This window comes from Salvelinus fontinalis, chromosome 34 (genome assembly GCF_029448725.1).
Source record: "Salvelinus fontinalis isolate EN_2023a chromosome 34, ASM2944872v1, whole genome shotgun sequence".
NCBI lineage: Eukaryota > Metazoa > Chordata > Actinopteri > Salmoniformes > Salmonidae > Salvelinus > Salvelinus fontinalis.
Window position 1 is genome coordinate 19,273,256 of NC_074698.1, and position 17,849 is coordinate 19,291,104.

At 46.1% G+C, this 17,849-nt stretch overlaps 1 protein-coding gene across 1 annotated transcript; it reads right to left on the bottom strand.

Moving 5' to 3' along the window:
* Positions 1–2,554: 2,554 nt before the first annotated feature.
* On the bottom strand, positions 2,555–17,230 carry LOC129833402 (serine/threonine-protein kinase LMTK2-like). Its single transcript, XM_055897978.1, has 8 exons — positions 16,075–17,230; positions 12,211–12,295; positions 11,356–11,477; positions 7,315–7,464; positions 3,987–7,074; positions 3,619–3,742; positions 3,078–3,338; positions 2,555–2,937 (listed from the first exon to the last, which is right to left on the bottom strand). The coding sequence occupies exons 1-8, from the start codon at positions 16,266–16,268 to the stop codon at positions 2,909–2,911; spliced, it is 4,053 nt and encodes a 1,350-aa protein (XP_055753953.1). The 5' UTR covers positions 16,269–17,230; the 3' UTR covers positions 2,555–2,908.
* Positions 17,231–17,849: the final 619 nt, after the last annotated feature.

Here is a 17,849-nt window from a genome sequence, read left to right on the forward strand (position 1 = left end):
TGCAGATACTGAGGCTGGAGTGCATACATTGCACTACACTGACAATTTCCTGGATGTTTGGCGATTGCATTTTGTAGTCATGTCAGCTACCTTTAAGTGCAGCGTAATGTCTGAGTTTGCTGTGGCCTTGACTGTTGAGGATGTCCTCTTACAAGGACAGACAACTGAAATAAATTCCAAAACAGCTCTGCAACCCTGGGTGTAATTTGTATGGGCCTGGAGTTTCACTTCACTAAAGTGATGCATTAGTACACCTGTACAAACATACTAAATGTTATGTAAAGAACCTATTTAACATTTTGTTCTACCAAGATGGGATTGATGGTTGAGTAACACAATGGCTACAATCAGACAAGCTATAGAAGTAAATGTGCATTTATTTCCATATTAAACATTTCATTCAAATACACTAAGCATGATCATCAATATGAAGTAAAAATATTACAATTTGTAAAATTTACGGACAGAATTGATTTTCCTGTTTGTCTTAAGGTGCTTCGCAATAGTATTTTTAGGAAATGTCCGGCGCTAATAGTGGAATAGTATTACCTGCCAGTGTTTTGATATTCTCATTGATTTCTCTTGCCGGAGTGGCAGCTTGTCAAAATGGGAAAGCTGTTCTGACTTATCTAGGGGAAATGTAACTTCCTGGTTATTACACTTCAAAAACAAGCACTGAATGATTGTACCATATAAGTAAACAGCCTTTTTAAAGCTGGTGAGCCGAAAGTTGCTTTTGGTACACGAATATATTTCACACTGAAATTGAGCGACGTGTAGAATTTTAGCGATGTCCATTAGAGGTTAGTCAGAACAGCTTTCCCATTTTGGCAACTGATGCTGCTCTGGCAGGAGAACAGCGATCAAACCACTAGTAGGGTAATCTCTTATCATTCCACTGTTACGACATTTTCTGAAATTACAATTCAATCTTGTAGCACCTTTAATTTAACCGTTGTCACTTTTTACCGTGATATGTTACTCTTTAAACGCTGACTTAAATGACAAAATAACCTCATACCTAGGACTTGATTACATCATTCCCCATGTACAGACAAAATTAAACATTTATATACATCAGTACAGTTCAACATTAAGTTAGCCTTCTCAAATGTGCAAGATTAAGCAAATGTATATACTGTAGAATAAAACAGGATTTCCTTAAAATACATTTCAAGTTTAACTGAAAGAACACAGGCTGCTGGTAGAAGAGGTTAACCTTGTCTAGAACACTGGAGGTGAGGACAAAGGGTTTCTATCCACTTGTTCATAGGGGAAACCTTGACACTAAACCAAGAGCTATCCATCGTTTCATCTGTGTAGAACCCATGGAGTCTGGAAGAACAGTTTGAACTACAGGAACAGAAAGACCATGAAGCTCACCTCACTGATCCAGCTGAATAATTATTTATATACATCATTGATCGTGACACAGCCCAACCTTGCTGCACACCAAAACAAATCATACCGGAGACAGTCCGTTGAGTGATAGCCGGGTTGCTTTGGCAATGTCCGTAATCTTTACCTGGGCTGTGTCACATGCAGTAGTTAGTGAATAACCCGTGCAGAAAATAAAACTCAGTATGAGTGTAGAACTGGTTTGACATAGTAAACAAAACAAAGAACAGGCATGTCTGTCTTGGTACAGTCCAATGACAACTAGGGGTTGAGTTAATGTAAGATCCCTGCACAGTACCAGAGAAATGATCTGCGTGCCGTTTGGGACAGTGACACATCCCTACTGACTCCTCCTATTAAAAAGGTGCACATGTTTCACAAAACAAAAACAATGCAAATGCAGTCACTAGGCTTGTCAGGACAAAATGTATTTACCTCTTCATAATCATGTGATTTCTGGAGTGAACAGGGAGATTATATTTTTGTAATCAGTATGAAATAGGCACTACGATAAGAACCATTGATTGGTGAAGAAACTGGACAAACCTTGAAGTCCCATACTGTTAATTCAAACCATGGCTTGTGGCAATGTTACCTTATCCAATACTTCTACTGATGGTGTTTAACTGAACTTCCTTCATATGAATGAACTGTAATGCTGTCAGACCTCTCCTGTTCCATGGTTCTAACTAGAACACTGACTGTTCCTATAGCAACCAAGCAGGGGCTCATTTCAATTATACAGATGGGATGTATGGACGGTGAATGAGTCAATCACAAACTTGGTTCCTTAAATTCCTAATATACCTCTTCCAGTCTTGACCATCTCCTGTTGAAGCATACACACTTCATGAGTAGACCTGACAATAAATACATTTCCAAAAGGCAACTCCTGTAATAATCGCACAATGTAGCAAAGGTGCTAATGAGCAGTGTTACGCCCAAGGGCCTTGGTGTTTTAGTCAGCCTGATCCAAAGAGCTCATTATTCCTATTTGATTGATTGCAGACACAGGGGCTGTGGTTCAATCAGGGCTTCAAAATAAAAGTGTATTTTTGGGGTGAAACAGAATCCCCTCAGGAAAGGAGGACATTAACCAAACACTTGGAATGCGCTCAACAAGTCTTAAAGCAAACAAAGTCAGGTCAGTTTTGTCTGTTCTTCCTGCTGCATTGCACTGATGGGGGGGGGGAGAGAACAAGGCTCAGACGACTGACTGAGCCTCAACTGTTTATTTGCTAAGAGGCTTTTGGTGGAAGGAAGGGGATTTTGTTGAGGGCGTTGTGGCTGTCGGAGCCTCTAGCTCAGTCTGTTTCTAGTTCTATTCATATGATGATGGGGGGGCAGTTCTGCCTGAGAAGAGAAGCATCCACGGCCTTCATAACAGTGTCATCATCCGTCCATCTTTAGCCTGCATGTTGAGCTCTCCTACATTCACCTGACATTGTACGAGGCTCTGGGTCCATTCCCCTCAGAAGTGGGGGGGGAAACAGTCCCTTCCACATGCACCTTAGTCTTTATCTCCTTCTTCACTGCTTCCTGAGGGAGGAGGGCATAAATACACAAATACAGCGTTAGAGAGGGTAGATCAGAGATCCTATTCAATTACTATGTATGAGGTAGATAAAGCACATGCCTGTCTGTAGTTTGTTTGTTTGTGTTGGTGCACTCCCACTTGCCTCCTTGTTCGGTGTCTGAGTCAGTGAGGTGTGTGAGGGAGAAGCTGGCGATGTTGGCCGGGGAGATGGAGAAGCGGGAGTAGTTGGAGCTGGAGCTGCTCCAGCTGGGCTCCGGGGCGCGGCCCCCGGGAGGGGAGAAGTAGTGAGAGGCCGTAGACGAAGGGGACATGGTTTTAGACACGGCCAGGTCCGTAGCTGCCTTGGAGAGGAACGCCGAGGGCTCCGGGGACGAGAAGTCGTCATCCCATTCAAACCCACCGCCTGAGGGGAGAGACACCTGTTTAAAACCTTGATTTGGTACAATTAAAAAGAGGCAATACGGAACTTTTGCCACTGGAGGTACTCTTGAGCCAAAAGAGCCCCCCCCTAAATTACCTAAATGTACGTAAACAATTAGCAAATGGTCAGACTAAACATCTGCATTTGTGGACAGCTACCATAGTGTATTCATTTGGATTACATTGTCAGGTGTGTTTCATGGAGCCCTTTAGGTTCTTCCTTGATAATGCTGATGGAAGTTGGCCGTATCGTGATGACTTACCTTCTTCATCTGTGGAGTTGGTGAACCTATTCAGGTAGCTGGCCGTGGGCACAGGGCTGCTGAACTCGGACACCTGGCTGTTGGAACCTGACGAATGGTCTCCCAGCTCCTTGGTGGGGGTCTCCTACAGATGGGGAGACCAATAAGTGCAATGGTTAAAGTTAATTCTCATAATATTTAGACTAGGTCTAGATTGCACAGAGAACCTGTGAATGCTACAAAAAAAACTGCAATATCACATGAAATTCAAACCATTTCTAATGCATAGACATAATATTTGTATCTTTGAGTTGTTTTGATATAAATGTTAGATACAAGTGAAACAATGTCCGATGTGTGCATGCAAAGGGGACAAGTGGGTACTCTACTTGGTCGAAAAGGAAAACAGTGACATCGTCGAAAAACGACACTGCTCTACTGGCACTGTCTGAATCGCTGCCCCCTGATGGCATGGAGGGTTTGGCGCTGGGGGTGACATTCAGCGACGTGGGCTTCAGCAGGCTCTTGAGGTTCCGCGCTCTACTGTCATCCGAGACTATAACGGGAACCGGGTGCACCGTGTCGTCCTCGCTGTCCTCGCTGGAGCTGTGCAGCCGGTACGCCCGCATGTCATCATCCGAGTCATCGCTGTTATCGTCCTCTTCGTCCGCCTCCCCTCCGTCCTCCTGCCCATTCTCATCAGAGCCGTCGCGCCTGCCCAGGTACCTCCCCTCCATGTCGGGCTCCTTCAACTTGGGGGTGATCTCGCTGGCGTAGGTCCTGGTTAGCTTAGCGTGGACCGGTATGTTCTCAGGAAAAGGTTTTGCTGAGGTAGCAACAGCAGGCAATGGAGGCTTTTCCAGGTCCTCGGTGGAAGTTCCGCTGGACTCAGAGTGACTGTGAGTCCTGAAGTCAGGGAAGAACTCCAGTGTCCTGGTTTCGTCCACACTGCCGTCGATGGACACAGGTGACGTCTTCTCCCAGTCCTCCTCTGTGGTGAGGATCAGCACAGGGAGACTGGTCCCTTCCAGGAGCTGAGGCTTGGTCTTCTCCACTCCAATATCAACCAGAGCTTCTCGAGCAATGGGAGACTGTGACCCAGCAGAAGACTCTACATGATCCTCCTCTGTGACTTCAGGAAGAACAGATGGACCTCCAGAAACACCGCCACTGATGTCCACAGTTGCCGAGTTGGCTTCTTCAGACTTCTTCTCGGGCTCGGACTCGTTGTCGGAGAAGTAAGCAGAGTCTCTGTAGTTGCCTCCCGTGAAATATTCCTCGCCAGGGGCGATGGGCTCTGCCTGCTGGTCCTCACCGTCCTGAGCATCCATCACACTCTCCACCTCCGAGACGATGATTTCGGGGGGAACCAGCATGGTAGCAGCTGCTGGCTCCTCCTCCTCTTCCTCGGCCAAACTCAGACCGTTTTCCTCTGAGAAGTGGTCTTTGATGATGGGCTGAGAGTTCCACTCTGGAGACTCCAGGTTCTCTGTCTCGTAGCCGCTGTCGGCTGTTTTGTACGGGGGCTGGAGCTTGTGAGGGGCTGCCGGGGTGTTTAGCTCTTCAACAGACCCCTCCAGCCTGTGGCTGTTGTCCAGGGAATCTAGTGTCTCAGCTGATTTCTCCACAGTGGGCAGAGTGGTGGAAACACTGTCCTCCAATAGGCTGTCCTGGCTGATCTGGTCCATGGAAGGACCAGAAACCAGCAGAGAGGACCTGTCATGTTCATGCTCAGAGAGAACGGTATCCATTTCTGCCTCTGTATCATCTTCAACCAGGTCGCTCAGCAGATCATCACTGGTAAAGCCTTCACTGGTCAGGCCATTGTCAACAGAAATCTCACTGACATAGACTGGGGGAGAGTCATAGCTTAGCAGGTCATCTGTTGGCTCTTTGATTCCTTTGGATTCAACACAGTCATCCTCTGAGGCTCCGAGGCAGTCAAGGCTGGGGTTTTTGGCATCCATGCACAGGGGGTCTGTAGTGGCACTTTCAGAGAGGAGTGTGGGAGACTGGTGGATATTTGCTGAACTAATAGCAGGGACCTCAGCCCTCTCAGAGGCAGAGTCCATCCTCATATTAGAGGACTGCTGCAGCAGTCCTCTAATTGGCAGCTGGTTGCTACAGATGTCCTCTGTTACCAGTGTATTTGAAGGCACCAGTGTTTTAGGGTCTGCTAGAGGTTGCAGGAAATCCACAAAACTGGGACTCATAAAGTCAAAAAGTTCCTCCTCTGCTGGGGACATGTTGCTCTCCACAGGTTTTATGGGGATCTCTGCTACGTTTATGCCATCTATGGTCTCATCATCATCATCATCCCAAGAGTTCATTCTGAAACTGTGCTCGGGGATGTGGGTCAGACCAGGTTGGAGGAAGTCCAGTTGTTGACTCCCACTACTTTTCCCTGATAAACCAGAGCCCTCCTTCATCAGGCTCTTCTCTTTGAGGAACATGAAGTTGTCCGCTAGTTTCTCAGTGTTCAGTAGCCTCATCACATCCGGGGTTCCCTCCCCCTCTGCCTCCTCTAAAGAGTCCTGGAGGATGACCTCTGAATGGCGCTCCCCTAAAAAAGAATTCCGAAATGACTTTTCTGTTCCCTGGGTCTGCCCCTCTACAGACTCCACTCTCTGAAAACCATTTCCGTTGAGTTCTGGAAGCTCCATGAAGCCCCTGTTCCAGGAATGGGAGTCCTGTCTGGAGTCTCCCTCACTGAAGATGTTGGTGTGGTAGGGGCTGTCATGCTCACTGGACGACCAGATGTGGCTGTCCTGGAGGTACGAGTCCTTGGAGTCTATGCTGTGGTGGAAGAAGTCTGCATCGGTGCTGGACTCGTCCAAGCGGACGTCTTGAAGGGTGACAAATTTCTGCCCGTCTGAAACTGTGTCTACCTCCGGACCCCTGTTCTCTTTCGCCTCCACGGTGCTCTCCCCCTGCTCCTCCAACTGGATGTAGTACTCGTTTCCATTGGCTGGTTTGTGAGCGTCAAACACGGGAAGAATCCCAGGGATTGCTGAATGGGTGTTCCTGCTGTCGGAGCCCCCCGTCCTGGGGGCTGCGGGGTCTGGAAAGTGGGCCTGAATGTCCTCGCTGGGCACGGGGAAGAACATGCTGTGGTAGTTGAGCGTGGTGTTCATAGCCGAGCGTCCATGGCCACTGCTGCTGTCGTAATGGTCATGCTTGGCCGCTTCCCACACATACTCGAAGCTCAGGCCACGGCTGGTCTCAGTGACGGTGAGCACCTCGTCCACCTCGGCCCGCAGGGCATCATCTGCGAACTGCTCCAGAATGGGGTAGGAGGAGTGGCTGACGGTGGTCTGGCGCGTGACAGGGTTGGGTTTGAGGGAGTCCCAGCGCTGCTGGAAGTCGTCCTCTACATCCTTCTGGCCCTGCATACGCAGGTAGGTGAGCAGCCGGTGGATCTCCTCGGCCGTGGCCCGCTTGTCTGGAGTTAGCCAGCAGAACTGTAGCACCTCATACCTGCACAGGGGAGAGAGTTGAGGTATTACTCTTTATGGCATGAGCCGAGGCTTTTTAAATACAGTTTGACTTCATAGCAGAACATATCGTTTCAATGTCAAGTATGCAATTCATACACCTCTCTTTATGGTAAAGTATTTCAGTTTTTTAACAATTCAGCAGACACTCCATAAATAACATGTAGTCCAGCTAGATTCAGTTGGTGTCATGTGTAGTATGGTTGGAGACAGCGGGACTGACCATCTGTCAGAGTAGGGCAGCTCCAGCTGTGGTTTCAACAGTTTGATCTGCTGTTCCCTGATGACGTGGTTCAGGACCTCGCGGTCAGACAGGTGAGGGTAGGGCTGGGCTGCGTTCTCAAACAGCTCCCACAGAGTCACCCCCAAGGCCCTGCAAACACAGGGATCAGAGAAACACTTATGACTGGTGTAGGGATAATTACAACTCACAATCTACTGTACCTGCGTGCATGGTGGCAACATGCGTCTGTGATTAAATGCTCAATGAGATGGGTGGGGGGGGGGGGGGGGGGGGGACTATTTTCATATTGCAGCATAATACCCATATTCACATCACAATTAATGTTCTTCATCAAAATAATCAAAACACAAATATTCCTCAAAACGAAAGATTACACTGGGTTGCCCCCCACGTTTTATACTCAGAACAGCCTCAATTTGTCGGGGCATGGATTCGACAAGTTATCAAAAGCCTTCCACAGTAATGCTGGCCCATGTTGACTCCAATACAATAAGTTGGCTGCATGTCCTTTAGGTGGTAGACCATTCATTATACCCTGATGAAGACCGCTTGTCTGTAAAAGTTGGACATTACATTTTTGCATCTGAGCTCCTAGAGTGTGCGGCTCACCTTTATTTTTTGTGTTCCACTCCGCTAGCCAGCACCTCGCCTAAATAGGTGTTCCGCTAGCCAGCACCTCGCCTAAATAGGTGTTCCGCTAGCCAGCACCTCGCCTAAATAGGTGTTCCGCTAGCCAGCACCTCGCCTAAATAGGTGTTCCGCTAGCCAGCACCTCGCCTAAATAAATGTGCGTTTCTTTCGCCTCTAGACCATTCTTGATACACACAGGAAACTGTTGTGTGAAAAACCCAGCAGCGTTGCAGTTCTTGAAAAAAAACGGTGCCCCTGTCACCTACTACCATACCCTGTTCAAAGGCACTTAAATCTTTTGCCTTGCGCATTCACCCTCGGAATGACATACACAATGTCTAATTTGTCTCAATACTTAAAAATCCTTCTTTAACCTATCTTCTCCCCTTCATATACACTGATTGAAGTGGACTTAACAGGTGACATCAATAAGGGATCATAGCTTTCACCTGGTCAGTCTCATGGAAAGAGCAGGTGATCTTAATGTTTTGTATATAGGCTTAAGTGTATATGGGTCAATCCACGACTAGAGTTCCTTTTGCGTCTATTCAAAATTAAGTAGAGGCCTCCTGGGTGGCGCAGTGGTCTAAGGCACTGCATCGCAGTGCTAGCGGTGCCTCCAGAGACTCTGGGTTCGAGCCCAGGCTCTGCCGTGACCGGGAGGTTCATGGGGCGACGCACAATTGGCCTAGCGTCGTCCGGGTTAGGGAGGGTTTGGCCTGTAGGGATATCCTTGTCTCATCGCGCACTAGCGACTCCTGTGGCGGGCCGGGCGCAGTGCACGCTGACCAGGTTGCCAGGTGCACGGTGTTTCCTCCGACACATTGGTGCGTCTGGCTTCTGGGTTGGATGTGCATTGTGTTAAGAAGCAGAGCGGCTTGGTTGGGTTGTGTTTCAGAGGACACATGGCTCTCGACCTTCGTCTCTCCCGAGCTCGTATGGGAGTTGTAGCGATGAGACAAGACAGTAACTACTAATAATTGGATACCACGAAATTGGGGAGAAAAAGGGGGGGGTACTTTAAGTTGAAATTTTGCATCAATATAGTATTCTTTACTATAGACCACATGGAACATTCAATAAATATAGACATCCTAAAGTCTTCATTGTCCCTTCTCATGTTTTTCCAACTTCTAGGAAGATTTTAACCCAAAAATGTCAAAGTTTTCACCATTTTAAAGCCCTAGTTGTTTTCTGAGGATTCATGATTCATTTACGTTTGTCATTCATTTTAAGGTGAACCCTGTTATGTGAACTGAACTCTCATTTAAATATGGTGAACTATTCCTTTAAATTATTTTACTAAACAAATAGTCAAATAATAGCGTAAAAGCAGTTAAGCTGGTGCTACTCTTTTTGGCCATTATCTGGTGTTTTGTGGTGAAAAACTAAGCGGGTGGAACATAACATCAACCCTGTCACCCATAGATAGGGCTAGGCATTTTTTTTACAATTTCAATGTTTTTGTGAAGCTTGCATTCAATTCCCACTCCATGTTGCACATAAGCTTCCATTCCCCCTGTCACAAGGGGATTTATGGTCAATTAGATCAAACGGTCCACCCTGCTACTTAGTTGGTCAGTTACTATAATGTTGTTTTTGTTTAACCTCTATAATAGACCAGGCATTCACAGCTTCCATTTTTAAATGTATTTTGTCCTATTTTCATGTTAAATAAACATGGCATTGTTATGCAAATGTTAGTTTTTTTCTCTCAGGTGGGCTTAATGAGTACAGTGGCAGAAAAATCACTCCCTCTATGCAATAATTACATATTGTTCAATACTAACTTTGCATAATATTGTAGTCTATAGTGTATATTTATACCCCAAACCATTGGTTTCCAGATATTTTAAGAGTAGATGATGATTTATGGTGAAACATAGAATAGTATTGTGGTTCCTATTAAGCTGGTTTGCACTGAAACACATTGGGATAGTGTGCTTACATTCCTAATATTCAATTAACATATGGTTTTTGTTCATATTTAAGTTGATTAAAACACTCAAATGACAGCATCTAGCCATGGTGCCTTTATCAAGATTATAAACCTTTGGAGTGGACAGGTAGTCATTGACGCAGAGAGAAGAATAAGATCAGGGTTGAGGCCAACATAAGAGGGACAAGATGGTGACTACTCATGCACTTCTGGGTGGGGGCATTGTCATATTGTTGACATTCATCCAGGTGATTCCGTGTTTTGGTCCACCAGCTGTCCCTTTATAATACAACAGTATAGGTATATTTGAAACCGTCTTCAGAAAGACAAGTTGAACTAATTAACAAGAATAGCAGTACAGGAAATGTGACTCAGTTTTCAGATAATCCACTGCAAGTTGTGTGTGATGGTCTTTGTGCATGGATTCTTATCCACAGAGGACCAGTGTGTGCAGGTGTTTGTTCTAACAGAGTATTAACACCTGAATCAGCTGTGTACGGGTGATTGGCAAGAACAAAAACTTAATTCCACATTGAGCTCTGTTGATACGATTGGACACCCTCCTGATGAATGGTAATGGGGAGATTTACATAAGAAATGTCAGTTTTTAATATTTGGAAATTAATTAAAATTGATTATTTAGGAGGTGGGCTTATTTGGAACACCCATGGGCTTAAAATGGTACATTCAGTAGCCATTAAGCCCAGTCCAAACATAAAAATAACTTAATGAGAAATGTATATGTCATTTTATCTCCACTTTTCCTACAAAGATTAGGGCAGTACATGTTAGAAGTGTCTTAACTTAGATGTTGATGGGCTTAATAGGTACACCTACACTACCCAAAATGCACTCTATTGGTGGAATGACCCATATTCTGAGAACTAAACATATCCTTATTTAGGGGTAAATGTGGTGCTGCAACGAGAGCCTCCTTATGCAACGTTGTGATTTACAACCGTGACACGGACTGGCACAGAGCCATGAGGTCATAAGGGAGGGGCCAGGAAGGATAGGTTCCAGTGTTGCTGTGCCGCCTGGTGGGAGTGCAGGGTCAGCGTCTTCTTCCCTTTAGAAGTCAGCTAGACTGAGTGCCTGCTAAGATTTACACTCTCAGAGAGAGAGGCTATCTGGACAGAAGAATCAGAGATAGTCTATCATCTTCAAAAAAGACCCTGAGCTACTGCTCAGCAACAGCCCAACAGGACACAGGTTGACTCACTGTGTTAATGAGTATATTTTATTCAACACAGTGAAGCACAATGCCCAGAAGGCCACTGAGTGGAGGATGGCTCATAATAATGTCTGGAATGGAATCAACTACACGGACACCATGTGTTTGAGGCCATTAAATGTATTCTGATCTAGCCATTACTATGAGCCTGTCCTCCCCATTTGAAGGTGCCACCTACCGCCTGTAAATTGCACAGTGACCAGGTGGAGGTACCTACCACACATTGCCAGGCTTGGTCTGGTCCAGGGTGATCACGCCCCCATGGCGCTCCCCCACCAGCTCCGGGGCCATCCAGCGCAGGGGCGCCGACTCGTCGTCCTCCGTGATGATGTAATCCTCCTGTGACATGAGAGAGGGACAGAGTCGAGCATCCATGTAATTACATGCAGAACACAAATGTGTAATTTAATAGGATGTCTATCTCAGAATAGTTCTACAAACAACCAGTAGGCCTTCTTTTTTTCCATTCAATTCAGTATGTGTCTTTCTAAGAAGCATTTGGATGTTTGGTAGCCTTTCCTTCAGTTCTAACCCACATTACTGTATTTTGAGTTGTTTTCCAAGTTCCTAGTAAGTACTTAATCAAGCTCATAAATACAGCCAAAACACCTCTGGCCACACTTGTTGACCGTGCTAAATAGAGAGCTCAACATTATTTGAGGAATGCAGCAAGCGGAGCTAGCCTTATCGACAGTCAAGCCAGGGACAAACGCACTAGGGAGTTATACTTTGGTATAACAGTCTTAATGCTTCACAGAGTTCTGCCAGACTGGGGTCAAAGGCTAACAGCTGTATATAAACCCCCTTAATAAACCACTTTTACACTATTGTGTTGACTACACGGACTAGGCCTTATACAGTACTGTACAGTACTGGCTTTGACATCCTTTGAGACTTTGGTGGATGTGTAACCTCTCTGTTCAGCTGGGCTCAGCATTGTGAAAAGGGTTAATGAACCTAAACTGAAACTAACAGCACACATACAGATGCCACTTCCTTTTGTCACCTGAAAGTAAAACAATATCCACCTGATTCCATTTGAAGGAGAACAGGTTGGAAAGTTTCCTGGTACCTTGTATCTGTAGGGGCCGATGCCATAGTCTCCCACTCTGACCGTCAGGTCTGCAGTCAGATAGCAGTTCCTCAGGGCTAAGTCACTGAGAAAAGAGGGAAACTGATTAAAGAAGATTAAAAAACATGAGGATTTACAGAGTTTGTGTGTTCAATATGGTCTGGCATGGTCATAGAACGGTTGTGTTCAATATGGTCTAGTGTGGTCATAGAACGGTTGTGTTCAATATGGTCTAGTGTGGTCATAGAATGGTTGAGTTTAATACGTGTTCAATATGGTCTAGTGTGGTCATAGAACGGTTGAGTTTAATACGTGTTCAATATGGTCTGGTGTGGTCATAGAACGGTTGAGTTTAATACGTGTTCAATATGGTCTAGTGTGGTCATAGAACGGTTGAGTTTAATACGTGTTCAATATGGTCTGGTGTGGTCATAGAACGGTGAATGGATCACAGGGCTGCAAATAATAGGCAGTTGTTCTGGTGCCAACCCACAGGTCCGGTTGAGTCTACCAGCACTACATCCAACATATAGCTCTCATTTGTTCACTCTGAACTAGGGTTGGGTGATACTTGGGGAGACCTCTTCTTCGACATACTACACCAAATATCGTGATATCTGATTTAATCGTTTTGCGTCGTTAATGACTAAAATCACTCCAGACTGTGCAATTTGTGCTTATTTACAATATTAGTCACATTCTCATTAAATAATATTTGTGTGGCGAAGAAATAAGACTTAATTCATTTAGACTTTCTTTTCAACATATTGACACAGACTAACTGATAAAACTGCACAGTTTAGATTTGTAAAGTTCAAATTAAATATAGTCTTGCGCATCCCAATATATCATCAATGTCAAATATCACGATATTCGATGTAATCATATATCGGCCCAGCCCTAGTTTGAACACAAGTTAGAGGTTTTGGGTAAACACTGCAGTACACACAACTGTAGTCTGAAAAGACAACAATGCTCTGGACCTTATCTTGTTCATCAATCATTTGGGAAGCAGATGGAACTCCGTGCTGCTGCAGGACACGTTCAGATTGGCTCTGTGCTGCTCATGTGGTCATGCAATGGAAATAAATCATTGAAAAGGTGGAATATACAGTCAGTTGCCGGTTTATTAGGTACACCCATCTAGTACCGGGTCAGACCCCCCTGTAGCCATGAAGGGATGTACCTGGTCAGCAACAAAGTTGAGATACGCTGTGGTATTCATATGTTGCTCAATTGGTATTCAGGGACCTAATGTGTGTCAGGAAAACATTCCCCACACCATTACACCACCAGCCTGTTCCAGGATGGGCCATGGAATCATGCTGCTTACGCCAAATCCAGGATTTGTCAGACCAGGCAATGTTTTTCCATTCCTCAATTGTCCAGTCTTGGTGGTTTGGTGTTTACAAGCCTCTTCTTGTTTTTAGCTGATAGGAGTGGAACTCGGTGTGGTCACCTGCTGCAATAGCCCATCCGTGACAAGGACTGACGAGTGGTGCGTTCCAAGATGCCGCTCTGCACACCACTGTTGTACTGCGCCGTTATTTGCCTGTTAGCTTGCACCACTCTTGCCATTCTCCTTCGACCCCTCTCATCAACTAGCTGTTTTCACCCACAGGGCTGCATGTTTCTTTTGGTCACACCTTTCTCGGTAAACCGTAAACACTGTCGTGCATGAAAAGCCCAGGAGGTCAGCTGTTTCTGAGGTACTGGAACCGACACGGCTGGCACCGACGATCTTACCATGCTCAAAGTCACTTAGGTCACTAGTTTCGCCCATTCTAACATTTAATCGAACAGTGCCTTGATGCCGGTCTGCCTGCTTTATATAGCAAGCCACGGACACTATTTTTGGGGTGGTGTCCCTTAAATACAATGTACAGGCCTATGACAGGATGACATAATATCCCAGTGACAAATTTGGAATAATTACATTTTCCTCACCCTAATATGATTAAATGCCATGTCTCAGGTGATTAAGGACCCCTTCAACCTGCCTCTAAATCCAACCACCACAGACCCAGGTCAGGGCAGGGCCAGACAAAGACTGGACTCTTGAGTGGCTTTAGACCCAAACACATTTGGACTTATAGCTTGCATCACTAGAGGAAACCTCATCCAGTTGCTTCTGCCGCCCCTAGTAACAAAATCACTGATGCTGGAGCGTTTCCCCACTCACTCATACAGCACCAGGATATTGTTTCCAGGGAAGAACACTCACAGGTGGGCAGAGTGGCGGGGTGGACTGGGGAGGGCGATAAAGGGGGACTGGGCTGTCTGAGTGGACAGATGGTATCTCATTCAGACTGGGACCCTCATGGAGGGAGAGGCTCTGGTTTCCCCTTGGCCCAAGAAGCATTTCATCACCAACCCGTTCCAAGCGCGTCTCTTTTACCCCGTCTATCCGTGGATGTCGCTGACACTAGTGGTCTGTGCTCGTACACCCCGAGAGCTACTGTCAGGCCCACTGAAACATCGGCAAGATAAATGGAGAGATATTTTAAACCACTTCTGTCCTGGCTGTTCCCTGCTGTTGGCGAACGCAGTGCATTACAGTACTACTGGAGGATCAGGGAGAGAGAATCAGATTCAAAGTCCTATCCCTACAAGGCAAATGGCATGGGGGCAGTTTGGTGCAGACACATCAGCAGATTCTTAACCTCTTTGACAGAAAATCGATATAGCTCAGAGACCTAGCGAGTTAAAAACAAAGACCTTACAACAACAAAAAGGGAGATCGACTGATTCTGCTCATTCTTGTCAAGTGAAACTATCATTTCAGTAAAATTACCAAATTAATTCAAATATGTGCTGGAAGCTATGGTTGTCACACTGGTTGAAAAACTGGAGAACACAGTTCCCTCTCCTCTACTGCCCCATATGCTATTTCTCCCCAGGGTTGTTATGGAATGTCAGTCAGAGTGGTTCTCCTGGACCGCCATGACAGCTCGCTGTCTTATTGCTGTGGCCGCCCCATCACAATAACATGCTGGGCTCAGACCACAGACCCTAAGCCTTGGCTATAATTTCAGTTCACACCACTGCCACCGTCCCAGAAGGCTTTGTGGCACCGTGCTAGCCACAGCCCCGTGTCGGGTACTTTGTGGGCGGGGCATCCAGCGAGGACACATTGGTAGTAAATCAACTTCGCAACCCAACCAAAAGAAAAGCGGTGCACTATTTTTTTTTACGACTGTCATTACGACCCTGTTAGCGGTGGAATCTCGTACTTGGGCTCCTTTTGAGTTGTAACACAGGATAATAAATGGCCAACATGAGGCTATCCATTTACACACAAACAGCAGAATCATCATATCCCTCTGACCGGCTGATAGTTGACACTGTGGCAATGTGTGGGAGCTGGGTAATTGGAGCCCTTTGGGTTTATTCTGAGCATGCAAAACAGAGCATGTGCTGAGCGGAGCCTACATGTCCTGCACTGCCGGGTAAAAAGTTAAACGAAACAGGCCCATGCAGCACTCTCCTTTTTGGAGGGGCCCAGTGTCCCTGTTCAGGATTGGCCCAGTGTCCCTGTTTGGGATTGGCCCAGTGTTGGCTTGAGAGTAGGAGTACGTATCCATAAGAGAAAGTTGCCATGAGGGAGGCCAAAACCACTTATTTCATTTGATAGAGACAGACTTGTAATTGTGACACATTAATATCACTTGTGTCTGATACTATCGTAACTCAACATTTTTAAGTTGGAAGATGTAAAAACAGACAGTACTACTTAAAATGTTTGATGAAGTCTTAATTCCTTGAAGCATGACTGTCGTTTGACATCTGAAGGCTGTGCCCTTAGCTAAAGCCATGTCTAGTTGTGACTGACTGGTGTAAACGGAGCCGGAGCAGAAGTGCTACCTGTGCAGGAAGTTGTGTTTGTGGAGGTGGGTGACGCCAGCAGCAATTTCACAGGCCATCTTCTGCAGCTGCAGCAGCTCAGCATTTCGGAACATCCAATCCTGCTGAGACAGGTAGCTCCGGAGGTCCCCCTGAAATGGAGACACACGCACAGGATAACACCTGTGTACTAGTTTCAATGCCAAAAACAGCATTCACTTAGTCCTTATTTGAATATAAAACGGCACACAGAAACATCACATCTTGAAGCTCCTGTAATATGGACTTGAGTGACTATCTGAAGGTGCATTGTAAGCAGTCATCCACACAGGGGCAGTAGACTCCCTCCCACTGCATAGCTCTCTCCAGCCCAGCAGGGTTTTACTGCCGATGGGGGGGTGGAACCAAATAAGGGCCCAGCTGTTTAATACACCGAGGTCTATATGCTGTGTCACGGCAATTTTAAAATACAAAATCAGGCCAGTGGGGTGGATCAACTCTTGCCGGATGGCCAGGTCACGTTTCTGGGCACACGGTCAAAAGCTCCGTTTGGGAGAGGAGGTGAACGGGGCAGGCCAGGGGTGTGTGAGAACAACGAGTCCCATTGTCTGGGGAAATAGGTTGAGGGGGGCAAATTTACTTCCCACCCCTCAGATGTTGGGGAGGGCAGCTGAGGCCGATGCCAGAATGTAACCAACCACCAACCCACCAGAGCCCTCTGATTGTAGTGGTACAAACCGTCACTATGTGGGTTAGGCTGAGGTGGCAGAGTGCAAGGCATTCATCTGTCAGTTTAGATCAGTAACGTTGAGATAATATCCGGGATAATGAGTCTGAGTTGATGGATTCACTGACAAGGCTCCTCCTGAGGTAATAGGGGCTTGCCTCGTACTATTGTGTCAACAGTGGCTGTGGTTCACACCCTGCAGGCAACTTACAAAGCTCTGAGAACTGCCATGAAAGGCTTGCATTCTCAATTACATATCTCAGCATAGTGCAGCCTCCTTTAAAGGACAAAACCTTCACAACAAATTGGTAAAACTTTTACCATTAAAATAAAATAGTATTGTGAAAAACAAACGACGGAAAGAACATTCTGAGCAAAGACCACAAGAGACAATGCCACACCACCACTAATCCAGGATGGAATTTCACTGAAGGCGGCATTATAATGTATCATGTCAAAGGACTTTAGCATCACACACACTCTCTACTACTTTGTCATCTATCCTACAAATATGAGGAACAGTAGAGGCCCCAATATGGAGCCCTGTGGAACACCACATGATATCCCTCTAGCCCCCAGGCGGTCCTTCACCAGGATCCATTCTGATAGGTCCCTTATACAAAGCCAGTCTGATCAACTGGGTCCTTGACAAGGATAGGATCTAGTCCAACAGGTCCTTCTATACACAACCAGTCAGTGAAAAGGGCTGCAGGCCCAGGTAGGTATGGGGCCCAGGGGGATCAGGTCCACCACAGTGGGGGAGCTCTCGAGAAGGTGACTGCTGTGTCACCAGGAGCTAAGAGGACTCCTGTGGAATGTGGTAGTGAAAACACAGCCACTCTGCGGGGTCATACAATATACAGGCAGCTTTCGGTAAAACTGTCAATCCACATGACTCAAGGTAATGGATCTACCGTGTTTACTCAGAGCTCTCTGTGCCCTTACTGACTACAAGCAGCTTAGACCAGACTACTGACGGAACCACCATAACGCTTGTTTCTAACCGACACGGTCAAGCTGCTTTTCCCTAACACCAGCTACAAACAACCTGCTCCGAGAAAAGACTATT

Excerpts from the sequence above, each read along its gene's own strand:
- LOC129833402 (XM_055897978.1), bottom strand. The coding sequence starts at position 16,268 with ATGCTGTTTTTGGCATTGAAACTAGTACACAGGTGTTATCCTGTGCGT. Across the intron at positions 11,478-12,210 it reads TCGGCCCCTACAGATACAAG|GAGGATTACATCATCACGGA; the intron begins GTACCAGGAAAC and ends CTCATGTCACAG. Across the intron at positions 7,465-11,355 it reads ACCAAGCCTGGCAATGTGTG|GGCCTTGGGGGTGACTCTGT; the intron begins GTAGGTACCTCC and ends CTGTGTTTGCAG.